This window comes from Zootoca vivipara, chromosome 1 (genome assembly GCF_963506605.1).
Source record: "Zootoca vivipara chromosome 1, rZooViv1.1, whole genome shotgun sequence".
NCBI lineage: Eukaryota > Metazoa > Chordata > Lepidosauria > Squamata > Lacertidae > Zootoca > Zootoca vivipara.
The window spans coordinates 43,537,324-43,564,995 of record NC_083276.1 but is presented as its reverse complement, the minus strand read 5'-3'; the positions used below and the strand labels follow the sequence as shown (position 1 = coordinate 43,564,995).

The window sequence follows — 27,672 nt, the reverse complement described above, 5'->3', positions numbered from 1 at the left end:
AAAATTTTTATAGTAAAACAGAAGTGGTTAATGTCATAGAACTGTTTCTATATTACACATTTAACACCTGTGCTTTTTACTGCAGAATCCCTGCACATTACAGAGGATTCTGGGAGAGAATTGCGGTGTTTGCTTGGTTCATGGCAGGGCAGGAATAATGAACCTGTGGCCCTCTAGATGCTGCTGGACAACAACAACCTTCACCATCCCCGACTGTTGTTGATGAGAGATGGCAGGATTCTCACTGAAGCCCAGTATAAACTGAGAGTGTGCCCTAAAACACACCCAGCCCTCCTCTGTGGTTGCCATTTTAGTATTCTAGTATGAGATCAATAATGCGAGAAGTGTCACCTCCTTTGCTATTTTTTTCAAATGAAGAAGGCCATGGGAAGTTTCCAAGGAGCCCCACATGTTGGACAAGTCAGATGTAGCCAATACTGAATTCAGTACCCAACAGCCTGGTTGGGTGTAAGGCAGCATTCTGCATCCCTAGCAATCCTAGGTGATGCTGGCAAGCCCTGGCTGAAATTACTCAAGTTTCATGCAATTAAAGTGAACTGAATACATAATCCTAGCTAGGGGATATGCAAATCCATGAGCTACTTTAAGCTGTTCCGTGGCATGGATGTAAAAATGCAACTAAAAACCATGCTACATCTACTACAGCACATTGCAATTAAAAATCATTAAGAGATATGCCGAAAACCCCAGCAATTTTCAAGAGGTCCATAGAAGAGGAAAAAATGGGAATGACTGCCATAAATCATCATAATATAAAACAGAATAGATGAAATGATATAACAAATGTGGTGAGAAATAAAGGAAAATTAAACATAAATCAATAAAAACCAACTTAATTAAAACCTGGCAGTCAAGCCAACAAATGGCTTAATTACTTAGTTTGAATGAAGTAATTGTGTCCCTAGTTTTAAAATGGCATTGTGTTAGTTTTCAGATTTAGTTTCTGTAAGCAACAATTAACCATGATAAAATGTACAAACATAAAATCAAAATAACTGAAATTTATAATGAAAGTTTTGCAGAAGTGTTACAGAGTTTAGCTCATGCCTGGCTACTGCTGTTAAGAAAGTAGCAACTCCTTTCAGTAACTTCTGGATAGCCTTGTTAAAGCAAAATAAGCCTAACTTTTGACACATTGGCTAATTGGAACAATTTTCAACTGACCAGCAAGGTATTTTAAGTGTAACTATTATCCGTGTATTGGCATTGTTGATACAATGATGCTTTAGACCAGGCATATTTGGATTGTGTACACATTCCCACCTATTCTGCAACCAGCATGCTTCCGCCATTGCTTTGTGAAGCCATGTATGCATTATATTAGCCACAATCCACATCTATCCTGTAGTCGCCGAAGAAATACTACATGTAGTGGGACATAATATTTTGATGGAAGATTGGGAAAGATTGTGGAAACAGAATTTGAAATTTACTGCGTGTAATCTTTTAAGAGAAAATATAATGAAAATGATGTATAGATGGTATCTTGCACCAGTTAAACTAGCTAAGATCTATCATAATCATGATAACAAATGTTGTGAATGCAAGAAAGAGGAAGGATCTTTTTATCATATGTGGTGGACTTGCCCACTAGTAAGGGATTTCTGAGAGAAGATTTATAATGAACTAAAGAGAGTGTTGAAAAACACATTTATTAAGAAACCAGAATCCTTTCTATTGGGTATAGTTGGAAAAGAGATTCCCAAGAAAAATGTTAATTTTTTTCTGTATGCTACAACGGCGGCAAGAGTATTATTAGCTAAGAACTGGAAGACCTAAGAATTACCAACAGTGGATGATTGGCAAATGAAAATGATGGAGTACATGGAACTGGCTGAAATGACCGGGAGATTACGCGACCGGGGAGAAGAAGCGACTGAAGAAGAGTGGAAAGATTTTAAAGTTTATTTTTAAAAATATGGTAAAATTGTATATTGAGATTAGATTTAGAAGTTTATAGAAACTGCGGGTTTGAGAATTATGTTAAATAAATTGATGTATGAGAGATCTGAAATTGCAAGGAGTTTTAAATAATGAATTGGAAATTGCTAAAGATGAAAGAGAAATGAACCGCAGGTAGAGGGAACTCGAGGAAGTCCCTTCTTACAATGTGAAAGGAAAAGGATTATGGTATTTTGATTTTTGTGTTTTTTATTGTTATTTTTGTAATGTTATTTTTTTCTTGTTATTTCTGTTTGTATTTGTTGTTTTTAAAGTGTTGTGTTTTCCTGTAAAACCAATAAAAATTATTATAAAAAAAGAAAAAGAAATACTGCATGTTGATGTGTCTCTCTCCACCTGCCCACAACAAGATTTGTAGCCAAGCTATATGAAGACATCCATGTCCCCTCTCCACCCACAGGTGTGGGCAGGGGGCAACTTGAAAATGCATCACAAGTACCGATGCTTACAATGACACGCAAAAGTTATTTGAGATGCAGGGTGTGGGTGCTGGATGACCTCGCTGCGGTTTAAGTTGGTAAAGTGTACACAACTTCAGTTTTGACTAACTTAAGTTCAGTGATTTCAGTCGGTCTTTTCTGAGCATGACTTTAAAAAGGTAAAGGGACCCCTGACCATTAGGTCCAGTCGCGGACAACTCTGGGGTTGCGGTGCTCATCTCGCTTTATTGGTCAAGTACAGCTTCTGGAGGTCATGTGGCCAGCATGACTAAGCCGCTTCTGGCAAACCAGAGCAGTGCACGGTTTGGAAGCAGTGCACAGAGAGTGGTACCTCTTTATCTACTTGCCCTTTGATGTGCTTTCGAACTGCTAGGTTGGCAGGAGCTGGGACTGAACAATGGGAGCTCACTCCATCGTGGGGATTCAAACCACCGACCTTCTGATTGGCAAGCCCAGGTGGCGCTGTGCGATAAACGACAGAGTCTAGGGCTTGCTGATCAGAAGGTCGGCGGTTCAAATCCCTGCAACGGGGTGAGCTCCCGTTGCTCGGTCCCAGCTCCTGCCCACCTAGCAGTTCGAAAGCACATCAAAGTGCAAGTAGATAAATAAGGACTGCTCCAGTGGGAAGGTAAACGGCGTTTCTGTGCACTGCTCTGGTTCGCCAGAAGCAGCTTTGTCATGCTGGCCACATGACCCGGAAGCTGTCTGCGGACAAACGCCGGCTCCCTCAGCCTATAGAGCGAGATGAGCGCCGCAACCCCAGAGTCGGACATGACTGGACCTGATGGTCAGGGGCTCCTTTACCTTTACCTTTAGGCTCTGTGACTTACGAGTACAAATCTATTGTCTGTGCTTTTAATATTTTTGATTCACAACAGGGCTGACAACTTCAATAAAATATTTGGGGGGGGGCAGGTAAGCCCCACCCAACAAAACTTATCACAAGACACACTGCACACACACCATTTGAATGGCAATGGCCATCAATGTTGGGGGGGCTCAAATAATTTTTGGGGGACTGAAGGGACCTCAGCCCCCAGGAGCTGGTTTCCATGATTCACAATCTGTCTGTCAGTCTTCTAATTATCATATAATTGGACAGCTTCGGCATTTCATTTAGATAACTATTGTAAGGTGTCTTGAGTCTGTGCATGTTGTGGGGTAAAAGTTTTAAATTAAACCACAAAAATTTATCTCACAGGAAAACAACACCTGATGCTTTTGTTATCTAGCACAAATCGGGGGAAAGGAGGTGAGATGGTGATGGAGTAACATCTCTAGGCAGAGCCTCCTTTGTAATTAGTGTTCTTTTCTCCTTCTTTTCATCTGAATTGGGTCATTAGAATTAGGGAAAACTGCTTTGAAACCACTCAGAAAACAGCTGCTACCTGAGGGAGTATTCCAGCCTTGAGAGAAGTTGCACAAGTTAAATTCTTTATCTAGCACAAATCAACAGTTCTCAACTACTGCTTCACTGTAAACAGAAATGGGAGGGAGGGAGATTTAAAAAGTACATTTCACAACTCCATTCCTTTAGACAATGAGCCTCTTCCTTTTGTAGCTGTCTTATGAACTTCCTCTTCTACCTGAGTAGGAGAAAATGGGCTGGCATCTACATTCCTAAAGGGCGGGCCTTGAGTTTAGTTTTAAGATACCTCCTCAATTATTGTTGCCAGCACAGCAGCTGTAAGGATGTTTCAGGAGCACCTGCCAGCTCAACCGCCTTTCCCAGCTAAACATGCCTTCAATGTGCCTTCCAAAACAACATGCTGTTCCAGTTCATGTCAGGTAGGCATTCTATAAAAGAAAAATGTATTTGCCCTCCCCCCAAAAAATAATTCTGGATATTTTATTGGGGGTGGTTGACTGTTCTATTATTTGAGCCACCCAAGAACTGATTTTATGGTTTTGTTCTCAATATTTTCCTTTTCATTGCTCTGTTATACTTGTTCTCTCTGTTTTGTATGCCCGTATTTTTCTGTGTATAAAACAATGTTTTTTGCAAAAAAAAAAAAAAAATGTCAAAAAATGGAGTTTGTCTTATATGGGGATGGTGAATGCACAGGGGTTCAGGCGGCCTGATTTCAGGTTCAGGTTTGGGTTCACTCTCGGGCGCGGGCAGAGTTGCTCAACAACTCAAGTTGTGTCCCTCTGGTGCCCACTTGCCTGTCCCCTGAGCCAGAGGATCATGCGCTGCTGCTTTTTACCACTTCCACCATTCCACTGCTGATGTTTAAATATACGGTACTAAATATACTGGTGATTTGAATATTTAATAAAATATCAACCTTGTTCTGTTTGATGCTTAAAATATTGATTTCTTAATTTTGGGTCCTAAAAAATAGGGGTCGTCTTATACGGGAGGGCATCTTATACACGAAAAAATATAGTACATTATAAAACACTACAGTGCAGGAATAGCCTGGTTCCCAAGGGATCAAGAAGTAGGGTTGTTGTTGTTTTGCCCGCTAACCAGCAAAGAGACAGGTTGTCGCCTCTACATAACTATGTTGCACTGTGTATCTTGAAGAAGATAGTTAGTAGAGATGGAATACAAATAGGATGTAATAGTGGTTCTCTGAACAAGACTGTTTGGTAAAGTAGGTTACAAATACAGCGGTATCTCTGGTTACGAATGGGATCTGTTCCGGAGGTTCAACCGTATCCTGAAATCTTCGTAACCGGAGGTGCTTCTTCTGTGCATGCATGCTGCGCCGTAGAGTGGTTCTGCACATGCTTGAGGCGCACAGAGCGCTTCTGCTCGTGTGTGAGCGGCAAACCCACTTCTAGGTTTGCCACATTTGCAACCCGAAAGTTACGTAACCCGAGGGTCCACTGTAGAGTCATTACTGAATGCTTGGAAACACCAAGATTCCTTAGACTTGCCAACTGGGGCTTTGAGACCTGGGAGGAAAGTAACCCTTGCTTGGCTTTCATGCCAGAGAAGCAGGAGGGGAAGAACATAAGGCTTCAGTGGAATGCAACATTTCTCTACAAATGCATCAGTTCTTCCATACTGTGTTTCATTCATTTCTCCCATAGTTTAAATAGAGAGAGTGAGTAGGTATCACAGTGGTGGGAATCCAGATGAAAAGTTTTAAATGCAAAGATTTATTCAAAAACAACAACCCAAGCATTCATGTTTGATGACTTAGACTGCAAGTCTATACACACTCACCTGAGATGTGGGTGGCGCTGTGGTCTAAATCAGTGCTCCTCAACCTTGGGCCTCCAGATGTCTTGAGACTACAATTCCCATCATCCCTGACCACTGGTCCTGCTAGCTAGGGATCATGGGAGTTCTAGGCCAAAAACATCTGGAGGCCCAAGGTTGAGGACCACTGGTCTAAACCACTGACCCTCTTGAACTTGCTGATCATAAGGTCGGCAATTCAAATCCGCATAATGGGATGAGCTCCTGTCGCTTTCTTCCAGCTCCTGCCAACCTAGCAGTTTGAAAGCATACCAGCACAAGTAGGTGGGATGGGAAGGTAAACAGAATTTCCATGCACTCTGGCTTTCATCACAGGGTTCTGTTGCGCCAGAAGTGGTTTAGTCTTGCTGGCCACAAGACCTGGAAAGCTGTCTGTGAACAAACGCCGGCTCCCTTGGCCTGAAAATGGAGATGAGCTCCACACCCATAGTCAAATTCGACTGGACTTAACCCTCCAAGGGTCCTTTACCTTTTACCTTTTATGCACTTACCTGCAAGCAAGCTTCTTAGATTTACTTCTGAGTAGACAAGTGACTGCACTTTAAAATTGAAAAGATGGCATTATGTCAAAGGGAAAGGTGTCATTTACATTCTTTTGATTTTGACACATTCCCAGTCAAGAATGTGTGCTCAAAATCATCCACGGATTAGTTTTTTTGAGTGTTGGCTCTCACTCCTTGCTACACCCAGGTATTTAATAACCAACACCTCTATTTCAGAATTTCAACATTTCTTTCTGTTTGAAGTGTATGCTATTGCAACATGATAAAGTTGTTGGTTTACATGCACAGTTTATCTTTTTGAACGTTGTCTCCTTTCCTCCCCTTTGCCTCCCGCACAGGACTTCAGTATAAATGCATATCCCGTTGAAAGCCTGGGAACTGAACCCCTGAACCTGTGCAATGAAGTGCACTGTAATTCTCAAGACAAGGTATGATGGACATTTAGAATTGGGACAGGGGCGCTTGTATGTCATCTCTGGAATCAAAGAAGGGTAAAGGATGAAAGCTACTTACTAAGTATCTGAACAGATTAACAGTTTGGGATGTGGCACCTTTGAATTGGTTTGCCTTATTTATATAGCCTCTGTAGAATTTAATCTGTTGCAGTTGTCCCATAACTTTGGAATCTGCTGTTGTGTGTTTTGACCTTTAAACCTCCCCCTTCAATAAATTCAGACAAGACTCAAATTTTGGTTTGGTTTTTGGCAGAATTTAGGCCACAACTTTATTGATTACAGCAAGTGAGTGGTTGCATAGGCTCTGGTTCGACTACCGTAGCTCCCTGCACCGTTGCAGGGCACCAGCATAGGTCAGCCTAGGGTGAACACCTGGAATGGTGGAAAGCCAGGGACATGCTATGTCCACTACCCAGATGTCCCCCTGGATTCAGGCACGGGCACAACCCCTCCCAGGGGTGACCAAACCATTGAGTCCCTGGATTCCTTTAACAGAAGGGATGGCGAGAGCGTTCCCCCATCCCTATCACCTGAACCAGAGCCTATCCGCAACCTTACAAGTTGTGACGATTTGCTACATGGCAGGCGAAACCCAAATGGCGCCAGCCAATCAGCCAATTGGGGAAAATTCCTGCTGTGCCCCTGTCCCAACGACAGACGACACACCACGGCATAGCAAGGTCAAGTGCGCAAGCCCTAAATATAGGGAGAGGTGGGTGGGTGTTCCGACGCACTGACCAAGAGAGAAAGCTCAGGGTCATGTGCATAGGCATATATAGGTCCCTTGATCCATTTTGGCTAGCGTCCCATTGGTCAGATTGAACCCAGCATCAAGGGACCTACCAATCAGGTGTTGTGGCTATCCAATCGTACCCATCCACAACATAAGGGTTTGGTTGCCAGGTCTCACTGCAACACGTGCCCTCTTTGAGGACACGATTTCTGACGTTTATGTGTCAAAACTTCTATTATATTTCAATCTGTGTCATTAGGATTCTTACCATAGTATGATCTGGGCTGTATCCTATAAGCTAACTTTGGGCACGTGTTTGATGTGTACACACGATGAGTTAGTTAAAGTGGGGGCAGTTTAAAGGAAGATAAGGAGCCATATTTCCCCATTGATTTATTTACTCATTCATTCATTAAAACATTTATATTTCATCCTTCTCATGTAAAAAATATCACTCTTTGTATTCTTCAAGATGAAACATTTACAAAACTACACACACACACACACACACACACACACACACACACACACACACATACCTACAGCAACCAGCAGTATAAAAAATGTAGAAACATTGTCTGCCACATAAAATAAACTCTACTGGAATAAAAAGGTATTCAGTAGCTGGTGAAAAAGCAGTGAGGGAAGGGCAACCTGTACTTCAGATGTTGCAGCCACTAAGAAGGCCCTGTCTCTTGTCCCATCTAGCTGGCCTTCCCCCACCCCAGGAGGTTCCCAGAGAATCAGGATGAAAGTTTGTTAAATAGTAAACATCATCAATTTTCCCTGCAAATCGGGATGAATGCTCAATAAACAGGTTGTCTGGAAGTAACCTCATGTGAGCTTTTCTCTGCATTCAGATAATGCAGGAGGACTTTCTTGTTCATTTTGAAGTTTCTTCAAAACTTTATTTTGCCTACCCTGGTTGATGGTTACAGGTAGGTAGCCGTGTTGGTCTGGGTCGAAGTAAAATGAAAAAATTCCTTCAGTAGCACCTTAAAGACCAACTAAGTTTTTATTTTGGTATGAGCTTTCGTGTGCATGCACACTTCTTCAGATACAGTGAAATAGGAGTCCCCAGGCACTTATGTAGAGAAGGGGTGGGGAGGGGGTGGGGTGGGGAGGGGGAGGGGAGGGGGGATCACTCAGAAGGGTGGTGGAAGTGGGTGATTGACTGACTGATAGCTGTTGATGACCGAAAACGACTGCAAATGGTTTTGCATGAAAAAGCAAGGGTTGAGATGGCTGAAGATCGCTTATAATGTATAATGAGATAAGAATCCGATATCTCTGTTCAAACCAGGTCCCTCCATGGTTTTGAGCTTGGTGATAAGTTGTAATTCAGCAACTTCTCTTTCCAGTCTATTTCTGAAATTCTTTTGTAGTAAGACAGCTACTTTGAGATCTTGTATAGAATGTCCTGGGAGATTGAAGTGTTCTCCTACTGGTTTTTCTGTCTTCTGGTTCCTGATGTCAGATTTATGTCCATTTATCCTTTGGCGTAGGGTTTGGCCTGTTTGTCCAATATAGAGAGCTGAAGGGCACTGTTGGCATTTGATGGCATACACAATGTTAGAAGATGAGCAATTAAATAGTCCTGAGATGGTATGTTGGATGTTGTTGGGGCCAGTAATGATGTTGTCCGGGTGTATGTGGCAGCAAAGTTGGCATCTGGGTTTATTGCAGGCTCTGGTACCAGTGTCCATGTTAAGTCTGGTGGTTGTATTATTGTGGGTGAGGAGTTGTTTAAGATTGGGTGGCTGTCTGTAGGCAATGAAAGGTCTTCCTCCCAGAGCTTGGTTGAGATATGGTTGTTGCCAGTAGAAAACAACTGAGAAATCCAGGTTTTTAGTGTTCATGTGACTGGGTAGTAAGGTGTTCACTCAAAAGCAAAAGGATGCAACGATGAAAGGATTTCATGCTCTAACTGATAAATAAATTCTGAACATTCTCAGTATGAAAACATAAAACCTGCAAGTACAAATCAATCAATGAGGAGGGGAGAGAGGTTATAATGGTTAAGAAAGTGTGGGTTATGCCAACCTTGTGAAGTAGCCCAGTAATACTAATACAGTGGAACCTCGACTTACGAAGGCGATCCGTTCTGCGGCGCTCTTCGGAAGTCGAAACCTTCGGAATTCGAAGCGTCCAATTGGCGCATGTGCAAAGCGTGATTTTGCAAACCATGTGCACGCGGTGAAAATACTTCCGGGTTAGCGAACTTCGGAAGTGGAAACATTTGGAAGTCGAGACCTTCGTAAGTCGAGGTACCACTGTGCTGCTGTGGGGAACTCTGAGAGGAAGTATTTATTTAATACACTGCTTGATTGTAAACAACAATAACAACAGGAGCAGCACCAGCAGCACCAGCAGCACCCTCAAAGTGGCTTACAAAAAGATAAAACAAGAATATCAGGAAAAATTCACAATGAAACTTTAGAAAATACAAAAGTCAAAATATTAAACAAATTAAAAGTAGTATATGACTACCTTGTAGTCCATTGCAGTTATACCTCAAATTGTTCAGGAGAATTGTGAGAGGCTGTGTGGTCCCTGGGCTGCTGCCTGGATGCAGTAGGGGGGAGGAAGATGGAAAATAAGCTGAGCTTGAATCCTGCCAAGATAGTGGCAATGTAGGTAAGTGGTTCCTGTTTCAGATAAATTAGGAAGGAAGGAAGGAAGGAAGGAAGGAAGGAAGGAAGGAAGGAAGGAAGGAAGGAAGGAAGGAAGGAAGGAAGGAAGGAAGGAAAGAAATTTGTCTGGCATGACTTGTTTTTGAGAAATCCATACTGAGTCTTGGTAATCACAGCATCCTTTTCTAGGTGCTCACAGACTAACAGTTGAATTATCTATTCTAGGACCTTTCCTGGTATCAAATTCACCGGTCAGTAGTTACCCGGGTTTTCCTTCCCCTCCCACCTTGAAGATGGGGACAGTGTTTGCTCACTTCCAGTCTGCAGGAACTCCACTTGATCTCCAAGAATTGCATTGCTAATTCTGATATCACCAGTTTGGATGTTGTTGGTTTTTTTTGGGGGGGGGGGTAAAGACAGAGACAAAGTAGGTGTTGGGTGTTCCCCCTTCTCTCTGTCACCCAATAGCATTTCTCCATCTTTTCCATGCAGAAGACCTACTCCTTGCTTATTCTTCCCCTTGCTTCGAACATAGCCCAATAAACATTTTAAAATTATTTTTAACCTCTCTTGCAAGCCTGAGTTCATTCTGAGCTTTGGCCTGCCTGACCTTCTCCCTGCAATTGTTGGCCACTTATGTACCGTATACTCTTCCTTTGTTATTTCTCCTTTCTTCAATTTCTTACACTTCCCCTTCTTACAACTCAGCTCATCTGTAAGCTCCTTATGCATCAACACTGGTTTATTTCAGTGCTTCCTACATTTCTTTCTTGTTGGAATTTTCTGCCTTTGTGCCTTCAGTATTTCACCTTTAAGAAACTCCCACCCTCCTTGGACTCCCTTCTCTTTGACTATTTCTAACCATAGGATCTCACCCAGTAGTTCCTTAACCTTTTTGAATTCAACCTTCTTAAAGTTCAGAGTGCAAGTCCGACTGCACTCAGCTTTCCCTTGCCTTTGTATAATTAAACACTAGAGGTCATGATCACTTCCTCCCAAGGTTCCCAGTACTCAGGGCCGTCTCAAGCCGGTCGAGTGTCCTGGCGCCGTGATGCGGAGATCTCTCCGGCGCCCCCGCCCTGGTGGGTGGGCGCAGCGCGCAGCATGGCTTCTGTGCGGCTTTACCACGCAGCACCCTCCTGCCGGCCCCACGCCACCAAGACTACCCCTAGAGCCGGGCCTGCCAGTACTTTCACTTTGTCAGTCAGTTCCTCCCTGTTAGTGAGGACCAAGTCCAGGAGAGATGACCCCTTGTTGTTTCTCCCATCTTCTTGTCAATCGTCAGTGAGGCAATTGAAGAATTTGTTGGACCTTACATTCTTGGAAGAGTTTGCATTCCAACAGATTCCATGGTAGTTCAAGTCACATAACCCTCCTTTTTTAATGTTTGGTAATCTGCTGTTGGAAGGCCTCATCCAAGCCTTCAGTTTGGCATGGAGGTCTACAGCAGACACCCACAGTAAAGTTGCTCTTGTTTCCTTCTCCTCCATTTTTTACTCTTATACTCTCAAACTGCCTTCCATACTCCAAATCATAGATCTATTCGCAAGTGTACATATCATTTACATACAATGGTACTCTTCCTCCCTTCCTGTTTGGTCTGTTCCTTTGGAACAGGTTATACCCCTCAGTTTCTACATTCCAGTCATGAGTCTCATCCCACGAAGTTTCAGTAATATCTATTAGGCCATATTGGCAACCTGGATTAAGAGCTCAAATTCTTCTTGCTTGTTTCTCATACTCTGTGATTCAGCAATTATAAGAAATCCGTATTTTAGTTTGGCAGCAACCATACTTTGGAACTCCCTGCCTTTTTAAAAATAAATAAACCATGACAACAATGACACATTCAGCAATTACAAATTAAAGAAACAATAAAAATAAAAAAAAAATCAGAATTAGAAGGCCTGGAAAACCCCCAGAAAAATCAGGAAAAAAACATTTTGTTCCATTTCCCCTCATTTTTCCCATTTCCCCCCATTTCTTCCATTTCCCCCATTTTTTCTGTTTCCCCTCCCCCAAACCATTTTTTCCAGAATAAAACGGAAAAAAAACCCAAAGGTTTGATATAGTTTGAATATTCCACCACCACCCCATTTTTCCCGGGGGGGGGGGTGGCTGAGGGGGGGAATGGGGAAAAAACACACCCCCATTTTTCCATTCCCCTCAGGCCTTTCCATCTCTAATCAGAATTACAACCATTTGTAGTACATTAATACCTTAAATACTGACACTCAATGTATGCCAGATTTATTTTGGTTTCCCAGACAACGTCCTGCCTGGCGATATCAGGCAGGCACCCTCTCAGTATGTTTTTTGCCGCCTGCTAAAAACATTTTTATTCATGCAAACCTACCCAGACACATATATTTTGTTGTGTTTTAATTTCTTTTACTGTTAAGTTGAATGATGTTTAAATGTTTTTAATTGTTTCTTATTTATAATGTTCTTGTAAACTGCTTAGAGGTTTTACTACAATCAAGTGGTAAATACTTCATGTTAAGTAAAATAAATAAGTATAATTATTCCAGGGATTTATTTTTATCGGACTTCTCCCCATTAGCTAATGTGCTGCTATTAGTACCCACTGATGAAAAATTAGGTCCAACCTGAGAACCATGAGAGTCCAAAGGACAAAGAAATTGATTCGAATTGGAAACACCTTGTTCCAAAAGCCGGATGAGCCATAGGTGGAAGAGATTAGACATGGGCAAAGTATTGTCTTTCAACTGCAATTCCTCATATGTAGAAGATTAGTGGCCCAGCTCATAGAGATATTATGAAGACAAACCAGATAGAGACCTCTCCCATTTGAAGTGCTATATAAGTGATAAATAACAATTATGTCAGTAGCAACCTGCCCATTAACTTCACTCAGAACCCCACCCACAGGAAAGAACAGTTAGGAAAAATGCTTGGGAATTCTTAGTTCTGATGACGAGGATTATGATCAAACACCTTTCCTTCAGGAAATGATGAATGCCATTTCATATCTAGGACGGCTGGATATATGCAGCATTTTTAAAAAAACACATTAAGGGTGTAGGAGGCACCTTCTTTTTGGCATTAATTTAAAAAGAGTAATATCACATGAGAAATTATGTCATAGCTTCCAGCTGAATTCCATGTGACATTTAGAGTGAACAGGAAAGATAAAGGAATTGCATGACTCTTCATAAGATGCGCCCTGACATCAACTGGCCAAAGAATAATAATAATAATAATAATAATAATAATAATAATAATAATAATTTTTATTTATACCCCGCCCTTCCCAGTCAAGACCGGGCTCAGGGCGGCTAACAACAAATAATATCAACAAAAATATAAAAGAAACAATTCAGTTAAAACAACAGAATAACACAATGTTAAAATTCAATTTTAAAATTAAAAATCTACGAATAAGATAAAACCATTATGAATAAAACCTTAGGGGAGGGTAACCGTGGGGTCAGACTGCGTCAGTCCGAAGGCCAAACGAAACAGCTCTGTCTTGCAGGCCCTACGAAAAGATGACAAATCCCGCAGGGCCCTAGTCTCCTGGGACAGAGCGTTCCACCAGGTCGGGGCCAGTACTGAGAAGGCCCTGGTCCTGGTCGAGGCCAGCCTAGCCACCTTGTGACTCGGGATCTCCAATAAGCCGCATAAGAATGTCCCTAAACCTCTGAGAACAGAAGACAGGGAATAAATGTCAGCAGAAGCAGGCATCCTTCAATTGTACAGTTGCTTGAAGCATCAGTGTAGGGTGTTATTTAAAAGTGAAAAAAAAAAACCAAAACAAAACTGTGGGGTATTAAAATTAATTTAGTGTGATTTCACCCAAAAGAAAAGATACTTCCATAATGCTGAATTCATTCTTCTTCTTCTTCTTCTTCTTCTTCTTCTTCTTCTTCTTCTTCTTCTTCTTCTTCTTCCTCCTCCTCCTCCTCCTCCTCCTCCTCCTCCTCCTCCTCCTGTATTTGCTTTAGGGGCAAATGGTGTTTGTTCAGTTATAATGGAAGAAAGTGGTCGAAACAGAATTTGCTATTTGGAAATCAGCGAATAACCTGGGAGTAATGGTGGTTAATTCCATCTTTCAGAGTTTTCATTATTATTTGCTATTGAAAATTGATGCCACTTGGTGATCTGAACACGCCAAGGACATGGAGAATGTGTGCTTCATGCTTTAGCCTAGACCAGGGGTTTTCAACCTGGTCCCTACCACCCACTAGTGGGCGTTTCAGTATTCTAGGTGGGCAGTAGGGGGTTCTACGGCACAAGCTGAATCCTCCTTCCATTGAGCACCGATCGGCAGTAAGGAAATTTTGCCATCAAGAAAGATGCATTAGTGGGGGGTAGGTATAAAAAGGTTGACTACCCCTGGCCTGGACAATTACTTGTATGTTGTTTTGCAGATTTATTAACCATTGGTTAGCTTGCTGCTCTGCTAGGTGCTTGATTATCCGAACACAATTTAATATTCATCCTTTCCTTTGTTTTGCTGTTTTTCAGCAGCTGGAAGAATTTCCTTGCAACTTGCTTACTGTAAGAGTCATACGAATGAGAAATCTCCGCCAAGCTGATGTCTGTGAGTGTTCTTCCCTTCCTGTTTCACATTGTTTTTAAAGCTAGCTCACTCTTGATATCTAGCTACTAGCTTCATATGTGCTGCAGGATTTCATAGCTGACAAGACTGCATAGGAAACTGTATTTATATCAGTGCCCAAGTATGGCTTGCTCATAAACTCTTAAGTTGGGTAAGATAACGGTAAATACAGTATTTGCACTGTTTGTGGGTGGAAAGGAGAAAGGGAGAACAAACTGGTTAGCCTCGCAAAAAACCTGGTGAAAAGAAGGAAGAGGGGGAAGAGCAGAATGGTAGGGATTGTTTTGGCTTAGGCTGCAACCTCTACACATTTACCTAGGAGTAAATCCCATTGAATTTAATGGGGCTTATTTCTGAGCTGGCATGCATAGGATTGCACCATTAATCACAAACAGGTTGATCCCACATGGTGATGCTAAAGGCATTTGAGTAGCATTTGAGTTTATTTGAAATTTCCACCAAATTTGTCTCTTTAATATATGGAGGAGATACTATGAGGTTCCTGAGTAAAGGAGAAGGAGCCCTCAGATATTCTCACAATCACTTTTCCTCATGGAGCTTAGGAATCTGCCTTATATCAGGTCATGTCCAGGCCAGTATTATCTACTCTGACTGGCAACAGCTCTCCAGTCTAAGGATGGGGAAGAAATGCAATGCCATTCATATTTAAAACTGAATTTATCAAACAGCCTTCAAAATTCACACTTACCATATTTTTTACTCCATAAGACATACTTTTTTCCTCCTAAAAAGTAAGAGGAAATGTCTCTGTGTTATGGAGCAAATGCATGGTCCCTGGAGCCAAATTGCCCAGGGGCGAAAGACAGATCATGCTTTTTCTTTTCTTTTTTAGAAAGAGCTAAAAGCTAACAAGAGGGAAAGAGGGTGTTGAAAGGAAGCCGCTCAGCAGCTGATTGCAAGAGATCAGGGAGGGAGATAAGGGACGCTAGCTCCCTTCCTGCCCCGCCCCCTTGCCCAGGCCTCCATTGTTGAATGTTCTGCAGATGGAGGTTGTTTGTTTCCCCAGAGACATGTGACTGGCTGATTAGATTATCTGTCGGAAAACTGTAGAAACAGCTCCCTTCCCTTTCCTAAAGAAGCTGCAGAACTGTGAGCTGGACCCCATAAAAACAGGATTTTTCCCCCTTTGCAAAGTAAGCTCAACAACTTTGAGCTGATTCCCAAAATAATGGAGCTTTCCCCCTTTGCAAAAGAAGCTGCACAACTGCAAGCTGGTCCTCAAAAAAAGGAGCTTTCCCCCTTTGCTAAAGAAGCTGCACAACTGTGAGCTGATCCCCCCCAAAACAGGGCTTTTCCCATTTGCAAAAGAAGCTGCACAACTTTGAGCTGATCCTCAAAAAAATGGAGCTTTCTCCCTTTGCATAAGAAGCTACACAACTGTGAGCTGATCCCCCAAAAACAAGGCTTTCCCCCTTTCCTCCTCTAAAAACTAGGTGCGTCTTATGGAGCGAAAAAGATACTGCATCTGAATTTTGCAATGTGGGTCTCCAGTCAAATGATGTTTGCAAAAACACCTATAGTAGGGGGGATGTGCATAGAAATGAATATATTAGTAAAAATGGCAGACAAAACAACATTATACAGTGGTACCTCGGTTTATGAACACAATTGGTTCCGGAAGTCTGTTCATAAACTGAAGCTTTCATAAACTGAAGCAAACTTTCCTAATGAAAGTAATCGAAAGTGGATTAATCTGTTCCAGACGGTCCGCGGAGTACTTAAACTGAAGCGTTCATAAACTGAAGCGAACTTTCCCATTGAAAGTAATGGAAAGTGGATTAATCCATTCCAGACGGGTCCGCGGAGTACTCAACCTGAAGCGTACTTAACCCGAAGCATGGGTGTAATTGGTTCCGGAAGTCTGTTCACAAACTGAAGTGTTCATATACTGAAGCGAACTTTCTCATTGAAAGTAATGGAAAGTGAATTAATCCGTTCCAGATGGGTCCGCGGCGTTCGTAAACTGAAAATTCGTAAACTCAGGTGTTCGTAAACCGAGGTTCTACTGTATTGGTAGAAATTGCTTCTCAAAATGCTTACATTAGTCAAAACTGTGTACAAAAACATGTTTATTAGGAGAAATTCACACTAAAATGCTAAATAATTTTCCTGAGCATCTTTTTAAAAACTGCAAATTGCAGCAAAAATTGGGAGATCAGATTTTAGGATTGGGAGAATGAGAAACTGGAATAACAGATATTGGCAGATCCTTGTATCCTTACCAGCGTTTTAAGCAAAGGTATTCAATGCAGTTCTGCATGTCCCTGGGAGCCACTGATGCCAAAAGGAGGACTCTATGTATGGAGTACCAGTTTATAAATGTGACATCACTTGCATGAGGGCAATGTCCATGTAGAATAATTTAGTTCAATGCTGCTCCATAGAATGTGGAGTTGGAAGGGACCCTGATAATCATCTAGCCCAACTCCCTGCTATGCAGAAATCTTCTGCATGGTGAATGACCATCCAACCTCTGCTTAAAAACCTCCAAGGAAGGAGAGTCCACTACCTCCTGTGGGAGACTGTTCCACTGTCAAACAGCTCTTACTGACACAAAAGTTCTTCCTGATGTTTACTTGGAATCTCCTTTCTTGAAGCCATTGGTTTGAGTCCTACCCTCCAGAGCAGGAGAAAGCAAGCTTGTTCCCTCTTCCATGTGACAGCCTTTGAGATATTTGAAGATATCTATCATATCTCCTCTCGGTGCCCTCTTTTCCATGCTAAACATACCCAGCTCCTTCAACCACTCCTCCTAAGGTTTGATTTCCAGTCCCTTGATCATTTTGGTTGCCGTCCTCTGCGCATGTTCCAGCTTGTCAAAATCCTTTTTAAATTGTGGCACCCCAGAACTGGATACAATACTCCAGGTGTGGTCTGACCAAAGCAGAATAGAATAGTGCTATTCCTTTTATTGGGCCATTCTGCTGGTGCAGCCTAGGATAACATTGGGTTTTTTTTTGTGTGTGTGTGTCTTTGTTTTGATGCTGCTACTGCATCACACTGTTGACTCATGTTAAGCTTGTAGTGTAGTAAGACCCCCAGGTCCTTTTCACATGTATTACTGGCAAGTCAGGTATCCCCCATTTTATATTTGTGCAGCTGGTTCTTCCTGCCTAAATCTAGAACCATACATTTGTCCCTTTTGAACTTCATTTTGTTAGTTTGGGCCCAGTTCTCCAATCTTCTGGTTCCGTCTTCTGCAACATTAGCTACCCCTCCCAGTTTGATGTCACCTGCAAATTTGATATACATCCTCTCAATTCCTTTGTCCATGTTGATTATAAAGATGTTAAACAACAGCAGGCCCAGGACAGAACCCTGTGGCACTCCGCTTGTCACTTTTTTCCAAGGATGAGGAGGGACCATTAGTGAGCACTCAGTTTTGAGTTGAATGTGCTTAACGACACACAAGTGAGAACCCTGGCTTAAGAAGGAGAATTTCCAAGCAAATTCATTCAAACATATTGAAAAACCCTCTTCAGACATTTGAGCTAATTGTGCAAAGATCCAAAGAGCAGTTAGTGTCACAATACATCGGAGATGGTGGACCTTGTATGTGAATTCCGTCCCCACCCCCAGCATAACTTTTCATGTGTTAGGCAGGCATCTGAACATTGCTGCTGTCTTCATAATTTACTTTAGGTTTCTGAAATAAAATAGTAGTTCACAGGGAACAATGTGCATAGGACAGCATGAAATAACCACAAATAAAAAAAGGTTGTACAAACAGGTTGCACAGGTGGATTGGGATATCACAAAAGCATATTTGCTGGCTTGATGACGCCTACAATCACATGTTAAATACCAGTGAACATAGTTTGCTATTTGTGGACTGGCGATAGAAATAATGTTCCAGCTAGAGAACATTACGAAAGTCACATTCAGCAATTCTTAAATTGCATGCATAAGAAGAGGCACCCCAGCTCTGCTCTCTCTCTCTCTCTCTCTCCACACCCCCTTCCCATGGAAGTTCTTAATAGGAATTATAGGTGTGTTTGGCTCACTACAGTTTTGCTCCTCCCCACAGTAAGGAGATTTTGCAAGGCTCCTGATTACAGGAGCAACCACAAGATGTTCAGCCAGAAGTGCTTACAGCTATGGATGTTACAAGGCATTTCTCCCCATTCCATCCTGTATTTGCAACATGCAGTGCTGTTTTCCGTTCTGCTGCAGCTTGTCTTCTGTTATTTGTCTCACAGTCCTCTGTGGCAAAATCATCCACACTATAGTTTGTTAAGGGTACTGGGAAGTACAGCTCTGTGAAGTGGAAGCTACAGTTCCCAGGATTCTTTGGGGGAAGTCAAATACTTTAAATGTGTGTTGGATGTTATTCCACCCCATTCATTTCAGCAAAAAGGAAACACAATGCAAATTGGAAGGGGTTGTAACCAATTACATTTGTGGACTGAAAACAACAGCAGCTGCAAATATCAATTGTATCTGTAGGATTTATTTCTGTTCTGGACAGGGGGAAATTGGCAAACAAATATGCAGTCTGTTTTCCAATGTTTGTTTTCATTAAAATTCCCTTACATCCCTACTTACAACTGTCTTCAGACTTTCCCATACGAAAGGTTGACATGCATCCCCTGCCACCCACATAAATGCAGTTTAGGAACTTCTGAATAGATTTGCAACAAATGTACAGTGGACGCTCGGGTTGCGAATGTGGTCTGTGCAGGAGGCACGTTTGCAACCTGCAGCTTCTGCAACCCTCAGTGCCACGTCTGTGCACGTGTGGATTGCGATTTGGCGCTTCTGCGCATGTGCAAAGCGCGATTTAGTGCTTCCGCGCATGTGCGATCGCCCAAACCTGGAAGTAACCCGTTCCGATACTTCTGGGTTTGGTGCGGTGCGCAACCCAAAAATGCGCAACCTGAAGCGTCTGTAACCTGAGGTTTGACTGTATTTGTCAATATATTGGAAATGGTCATATAAACAGGAGTTACAGTTGGTTTATTTGCATACCTTTTTGTTTTGGGTGTTCCCAAATTAATGCTTCATGTCTCTGTGATTGTGGTTTAAGTAGCTTGGCATTGATGTTAGGGTGGATACAACAACACTGTCATAAAGCTTCCTACATTGCTTTATAAAATGTGGCCACATTATCATATTGTAGCATGCCATAAATGAACTGAGATGAGATGCAATGAGCCTTGTGTGGTCCTTCTGTCTCATGTCTTTTTCAGTATTGCTGTAAGGAGAAATCTGGAAGCGTTTGTTTCTGTTTCTCTTTAACCACAGTTTGTCCTTTAATTTGCAAATCAACAAACTGTGGTTGATGTAAATGAATCTGAAACATCATAATGTTGTTTGAAGCAAGCCAATCTGAAACCATGGTTTACTATGACATCCAAATATAGCCAGTGTTGCCTCTATTTGAATTACCCATCCAACAACATAAACCAGTACTGCACACTGTAAAATGTAACACTTTCTTATTGTCAAGGCCAATGAAAAAGGAATAATGTAGATCAATTGGTCACAGTGTAGAGATTTATCTAAATTGTTAAACTGTGGTAGCTGTTTGCAGTTCAATTCATATTATATCTAACAAGCTCACAAATTTGTGTTCTGAACTAGGCAGTTATGAGTTTGGGCAACATAATTAGAAAATTGTTTCATTCAATGACAAGGAGTGGGGTTTGAGATGTGTGCCAAAGTGATCTCACCTTAGCAAAACCATTTAAGGTGAATTTGCCCTGATTTCCAAACCATGTTTGGGCAAATATTGGAAAGGAGTCTCAACCAAAATCCTTTCTCTGTCACTTCTGAGTTACTACCATGCAGTGAGAATATGGACAAAACACAAGCTTTGCAGCTCGGAATGAAGAAATGGAAACTTGTGAGAGGAAACAATTTCTGTGCTAATGGCTCCAGATCAAAGTGCATTGAAAGGGACAACAAACTACCGGTACTTATTATGCTATTCTTCTTCTACACAGTAAGCCAGTCTGATTGTTACGTAACCCTCTGGTTACCTACTTCTTCATGTGAAAAAACGCGGACCAAAACTGTGAATAATAGCAAGAACCCCGTTTGGAATGAAACGTTTTACTATAGGATTCAAAACCAAGTCAAGGTGAGAAATTGAGCTATTCCCCTTTCAGTTGTGCACTGCTCTGAGCTGTCTTTTTCAACAAGATAATACTGTCACATGTGCATTCTTCTCCTGCTCCTAATATGGTAGTTAAAGGTAAAGGGACCCCTGACCATTAGGTCCAGTCGTGACCGACTCTGGGGTTGCGGCGCTCATCTAGCATTATTGGCCGAGGGAGCCGGCGTACAGCTTCCAGGTCATGTGGCCAGCATGACTAAGCCGCCTCTGGCGAACCAGAGCAGCACACGGAAACACCTTTACCTTCCCGCTGTAGCGGTACCTCTTTATCTACTTGCATTTTGACGTGCTTTCGAACTGCTTTCGACTGTACCTTTGGGGTGAAGTCCTACCATTGTAGTTATAGTGCCTGATGTGGCTGTACAGAATGATACGGGAGAGACATGTTTTCTTGCAGGTGGGGCAGATGAAGGCTGCTTTTATAGACACATATTATATCCAGCATCTAATATATTTAACCGATCCTCACAGAATTTGTTAGAGATGTCTGTCTTTGACGAAGATCTTTTCACTCCAGATGAGCTCCTCTTCACTATATCCTTTGATGTTGCTCGGCTTCCACTTGGTGAAAGAGTTCTCATGTATTTTAAGCCTGAACCACAGGTGAGATATGAACACCAAGTTGGCTTGTAAGAACAAGATACTGTTGTGAATTTGTGGGTACTAGACCTCTATAATGTTTTACTATGTTTTTTAATGTGTTGTAAGCTGCTCAGAGTGGATGGGAAAACACAGCCAGAGGGATGGAGTATATATATTATCATCACCATCACCATCACCATGTCTGGATCAAGCTAGTGTTCGATTTTAATCAATGCTTGGAGTGTTAAGACTTTGTGCTAGACTGTGTGTATTAAGCCAGACCCATGTGTTTTAGGCTGTGTGCTAGACACTTTTACTCCCCTGGAATCAGCAAGAAGTAAAAGCTTATTAAGCTAGGCTAATATTTCTGTGTTGAGGTGATAGGCTTGGGTGATGAGCCATTAAGAAGAACAAAGGATTAAGGGATTCTCTGTGAGGCAGCAAATCTCAGTGTAGCCAGTATTGAGCTGGATGAGCCAATGGTCTGACTTACTATAAGGCAGCACCCTATGTTCCTATGTGTGTCCCCCAGCAACTCTGCAATGTAAAATTTTAATTCAGAAAGAAAGGAGAAGTGTGCAACCCTTTCTTTTCTTTTTCCTCTTTTCTTTCTTCTTGGGAATAGAGACAAGAAGAGCTGGAAATTGAATTTTTGGTGGAACCTGCGTAAGTATTTCAACCGCTTAAATTTTCTACATTGCTTTCACTTTTAGAACAAAATAAAAATGAAATGTGCATTTATTTCAAATAAATTAATAAATATAGTTATCAGGTGCAGAATCAAGGAAAAGGTAAATTAATAAGGAGCATCAGAATTCCTGATGTTAATATACAAATATACAGGTAGGTAGCCGTGTTGGTCTGACGTAGTCAAAAAAAATTTTTTTAAAAAAAATCCTTCCAGTAGCACCTTAGAGACCATCAGTTGGTCTCTAAGGTGCTACTGGAAGGATTTTTTTTATTTTGTTTTTACAAATATGCAGGCAGTTATAGAGCCGAAAGAGAGCTACGCAAATTCAGAATGTAGCCAGACTCAATTTTTGAATCTGAAAATTTGTTTTTCTGCTGCATTTCAATGTTCCCCATTTTGATTTTAAATTTTTTTTTGGATTCCAAAGACAATCAATCAATCAATCAATCAAACAAACAAACAAACAAACAATCTTGTTGAGAAATGTTAGGACAAAAGAGTTCTATGTATTAACTCAAAAGCATACTATAGAACAGGCTTCCTCAACCTCGGCCCTCCTAATATTTTGAGACTACAATTCCCATCATCCCTGACCACTGGTCCTGCTAGCTAGGGATCATGGGAGTTGTAGGCCAAAAACATCTGGAGGGCTGAGGTTGAGGAAGCCTGCTATAGAATGACCTTACTGAAGTTAAGATGGTTTGGGTCTGGTCAGCGTTAGCTGAGAATCTGATACATGTCCCCTTGAGTTCTGTGATGGAAGAAAGGTGGAATATAATTGTATACAATGCTGCTGAATTAGTTAAATAAAAAATGAAAATTTGGTGAGCAAACCGAGCAAAACTGTTTGGTTGAAAACATGGTTATCTCTAGAAGGTTTCATTTTTTACTCACATCATCATCACCAACATGAATATTGCTTGCAAATGTTCCCTTCGTTCCCACCCCCACTCTTTCTCACATGGGGAAGGATGCCTCACTCCCATCTCCTATAAATAAATGGTAGGAGATTCTCTTGCTTGAAGGATACTGGATCCAAATGAACTTCCCTCTCCCTCCCAAAGAGGTGATCGGCACCAACCATCAGATTGGTTAAGAGTGATCTGCGCAGGCACAAAGCCAGAATTCACTTGATCTACAACAGGCATCCCCAAACTGCGGCTCTCCAGATGTTTTGGCCTACAACTCCCATGATCCCTAGCTAACAGGACCAGTGGTCAGGGAAGATGGGAATTGTAGTCCAAAACATCTGGTGGGCCGAAGTTTGGGGATGCCTGATCTACACAAATTACCCTTTAAGAATTCCATTATTAATAAAAAATAAATTTCTAAGACATCAAATCTCCAGAAAAGTTATAATTGACTGTTTGATATCATTGACTTTATGTGACATGACATATGGCTATATGGGAAGGGCTTGATCCTGTCAATGTAAGGAGCCTGGATGGGAAGCAGCACAAGTATCGGCCATCCACCTATGCTGTATGGTCTTGGTGTTCATGCCTACATTTACCAGACTAGTGTATGCTGGAGCCCTCAAGAAGCAGCAACCATATTGCAACTTAAAAGTAATAATTGGGCTGCAATTTAGGTTCATGGAAGCTAAAGCAGTGTTAGAAACTCTAGGGTAAATGGATCTGTTGGTAACTTGCATTTTCTTTGAAGGGAGCCCATTATTTAGGATCAGACTGGAAAGAAACTTTTGTTTGCCCTGCAGGTGTAATATTTTATCATTTGAAAGTACCTATATGCTTATATTTGTTTCCTAGGCCTGGCCCAGCTGAAACCATCATAACGAATGGCGTTCTAGTGGTAATTTTTTATTTCTGCAATTTATCAATGCTGATAAATACCTGTGTGATCTACGGAACTATTGGCTCCTAGCTCAACTGCTGAGAGTGATCTGCTACACCAGCCTCAAATGTGTTCAATTTTACGACCTAAGAATGGAGCTGAATCTTTCAGTAAAAAAGATAGAGGGGGGATACAAAATTCCAGAAAACTGAATAGCAAATATAAGAACTCTGTAACACAATAACTAAAGCAGATAAATCCATAAAGATACCATATGTCAAAATAACATTTCCACAATATATGGAGAACCATACAATAATATGGATATAATGAAACCCTCTCTATACAGTTCATGGGTTGTGCTTATGCTTCTTAAATGCTACTCTTTAGATAACTAAAATGCTAATATATGATCTTCCTAATGTTCATCTGTCAGATTTTCTGGAATGCCAATGCCAAATACATTTCAGCTTGCCAGCCTTCTTTAGTAGCCTATTTTCTTATGCAACATCCTCTATGAGTTCAGCCAATTGATATCCAAATATTGTTGTTTGAGACAGGGTTAAAAGGCAACATCTTCAGTGGGTACAGGTTTGCAAAATAAATTGCAATGATCAGTGTAACATTTTAATGCCCAATAGTAATTGAAGGTTCCTATATTGGCTTTTAACCATACTGAAGCACGAGTGATATTTGGATATAAATTAGCTGAACTTCAAGTATAACATGCAATGTAACAAAAAGTGTCAATCCCAGCTGGTCCCTGTTAAATTTGTTTGTTGCTCATTTCTGCTACAGTGTCGTGAGGTTTGCGAATTGAAAGCAGAGGTGAACCAGAAGAAGTCCCGTAGATCAAGTGAGTTTATTTGTGTTGTGGTAAACTAAGGAGGTGGATTTATTAACCTCTGATGTTGCAAAGGTACCTTTGTGACAAGTGCCAAAGCGTCTGGGAAGTTGTCCTTGCTTATGAGGTACTTTCCAGTCATTATGGTGCTGATCCTATCATTACTGGCCATTATCTTGCATGCTGAAAGCCAATCAGGTCAGTGAATTATTGCTGTTCCAAAATGGAGGTGTACTAAAGATGGGATAGAGTGACTTGAAGGAGGCTGTCCAGAATGTGGCCGCGTTGTGGGGAGGGGATGAGCAGAATGTTTTTTGCTATGCCATACAAGAATGTGAAGTGGAGGGTGGATATAAGAAGAGGGTAATAAGAGTCTGCTGAATTGGGCCAGCAGCCCATCCAGTACTGCAACCTGTTCTCACAGTGGTCAACCAGCGCCATTGGGAAGCCTGCAAGCAGGAACTGAGTGCATGAGCACTCTCTGTTTCTGCAGTTTCCATTAACTGGTATTCAGAAGCATACTTCCTTCAACTGTGGAGGTAGGACATAGCCCTCAGGTATGTGCCCTGCCTTTTTTCCTGCCCCCTTCTACAACTAATGAACAAGATGGTCTACCTGAATTCTATCTGCTTGGACAAAAACAATAGACAAAAGCAAATCTCAAGAAGGCTTGCAGTATTATAGAATCATAGAATCATAGAGTTGGAAGAGACCACAAGGGCCATCCAGTCCAACCCCCTGCCAAGCAGGAAACACCATCAAAGCATTCTTGACATATGCCTGTCAAGCCTCTTTCTTTTCTCTTTTGGTGGTCAGTAGAACACTTAATCCAAGCAAGTGTTCATGCAACACTTTCCTCCAGACTGAAATTAGTTTAATATCTGGTAATACCATAGCAGCCCTGAAGACAGATGCACATTGTCATATCCATTTAAACCAGGGGTGGGAAACTGGGGCCCTTCCTGTGTAGTTGGACTCCAATTCACTCAGCCCAAGCCAGCATGGCTAATGGCCAGGGATAATGGGAGATCCAACAGCATCTGGAGGGCCACAGGTTACCCATCCTTGATTTAATGGCTAATCCTAGTCCACATGTTGGAGAACTTCGCAGTGTACTTTCCTCAAAATGGTAACGTTTACATGGATGTGCTGAGTGGTTTGAGAGCTAATGCTTTCCGTTTCCAAAGTGGTTTCTTTTAAAATTGGTTGTGTTCATCCAAAATGGTTCATTATGGGAACCGTGCAATGGTTTCTCTTCATGCTTTGTCCCCTGTCTTTAGAAAAAGACCTTGCGCTTTCAGTGAAAGGTTCCTGCGAAGGCTCTCACTGTTTTAAGATGGGTTCGGATGCTCTCATTATACCGCCATGCCCCACTACATTCCACTATGTCAAGTACAAGGATCCGGCAATGGACATTACGCTACCAAAGAAGACACACTATAATCCTGTAAGTCAACTGGCTTTAATAATTGAAACCATAAAAGTTTCCCTTCAGAAGAAAACAGTACAAGGCTTTTCTGACCGGGATGATCAGGTGGGATTAAGCTAAATTGTTACATGCACAGAAAAAGGTCTGCTGGCACCACAGGACAATTCCTCCTCACCTCCATCCTCTGCCCCCCCCCCAATGCTCTAAATCTGCTCTGGATGGTGAGGGAACCAAAGAATAGGTTTGGGGGATACAGGAGAAGGAGAGGGGAGCAAGTCATGTTGTGCTACTGGACCCCATTCCGTGTGCATACCCTATTTAGTGCTGCATTCAATTTCACCCAATATTTCTCCTTTTCCTCAGATTACCTGTTCTTATAGCACCAAAACCAATGTTCTACCTGTCATGTTGAATTCCCTGCCTATGGGAGAGAAAGTACCAATAGTGGAGGTGAGTGCCGTTTTTTCGGTAGTAAAGGTAAAGATACCCCTGAGCGTTGGGTCCAGTCGTGGATGACTCTGGGGCTGCGCGCTCATCTCTCTCTATAGGTTGAGGGAGCCGGCGTTTGTCCACAGACAGCATGTGGCCAGCATGACTAAGCCGCTTCTGGCAAACCAGAGCAGTGCACGGAAACCTTCCCGCCGGAGTGGTACCTATTTATCTACTTGCACTTTGACGTGCTTTCGAACTGCTAGGTTGGCAGGAGCTGGGACCGAGCAATGGGAGCTCACCCCATCGCGGGGATTCGATTCGTCGACCTTCAGGTCGGCAAGCCCTAGGCTCTGTGGTTTAGTCCACAGCTCCACCCACTTTTCAGTAGTAGCATTCTGAAATTATTAAACCAGCAGCAAATAATTCCTAGACGGAGATAATATGGCAACAACTATGGTGGAAAACAAGGGTGGCTCATTACAATCAGGCCCTGAGGTAATTCTACCTGCCTCCCCATAACTTGAGGATTCTGGAAAGCACTTTATAGGTTCCTATTGAAGAGGCGACTTTTTCTTTTTGATGGAAGTTTGCTTCTGTCCACTCTAAATCCTAGGGATTTAGCATTCCCATGGGAATGGCATGTGACATTCTGGGCGCTTCCATTATTCTACCTTGTGGATTGTATGAATGAACAAACTAACAAGTACAGTGGTACCTCTACTTACAAATAACTCTACTTACGAATTGTTCTACTTACAAATGGAGCTCCATCTGCCATCTTGGATGCGGTTTAGATAGGATTTTTTCTACTTACGAATTTTTAGATAGGGTTACTTACGAATTTTTTCTCCCAATGCATTCCTATGGGATTTGACTTCCAATTTTTTTCGACTTACAAATGTGTGTTCGGAACGCATTAAATTCGTAAGTAGAGGTACCACTGTATTAAAATGTAGGGTCCTCTGAACTTTAAGTCCCATTTAATTGTAACTTTTATAAGACATGGTTCATACCAGGGCTGAGTCCAAGAGTAGTGCTTCAGGTTGCAGACTAACTGAGGCCCAGAGGCTAGCTCTAGTTTCAGTAGTGGTCTTTGTGATGAGGAAAAGCCATGGAAGATGTCCTCCAGACTCTGCAGCTGTATTGCTGCAGCTTAACTGCTATGGGTCAGGGATGCAGTAAGATTGCAGATGACATCCACTTTCCCGTACAGCA

General features: G+C 41.9%; 1 protein-coding gene across 2 annotated transcripts in view; it reads left to right on the top strand.

Moving 5' to 3' along the window:
* The first annotated feature begins 4,087 nt into the window (after window positions 1–4,087).
* LOC118083572 (cytosolic phospholipase A2 epsilon) overlaps window positions 4,088–27,672 on the top strand; it is a 43,222-nt gene continuing 19,637 nt past the window's right edge. Inside the window, exons 1-10 of one of the 2 annotated variants that reach the window (XM_035112095.2) lie at window positions 4,088–4,211; window positions 6,479–6,568; window positions 14,456–14,528; window positions 20,513–20,649; window positions 21,157–21,288; window positions 21,893–21,933; window positions 23,728–23,770; window positions 24,551–24,608; window positions 25,877–26,043; window positions 26,389–26,475. In XM_035112095.2, the coding sequence (XP_034967986.2) occupies window positions 4,116–4,211; window positions 6,479–6,568; window positions 14,456–14,528; window positions 20,513–20,649; window positions 21,157–21,288; window positions 21,893–21,933; window positions 23,728–23,770; window positions 24,551–24,608; window positions 25,877–26,043; window positions 26,389–26,475 (924 nt within the window). In that variant the 5' untranslated portion in view covers window positions 4,088–4,115. Of the gene's footprint in view, window positions 4,212–6,478; window positions 6,569–14,452; window positions 14,529–20,512; window positions 20,650–21,156; window positions 21,289–21,892; window positions 21,934–23,727; window positions 23,771–24,550; window positions 24,609–25,876; window positions 26,044–26,388; window positions 26,476–27,672 lie in introns of both variants that reach the window. The other variant, XM_035112085.2, reaches the window with a different exon arrangement.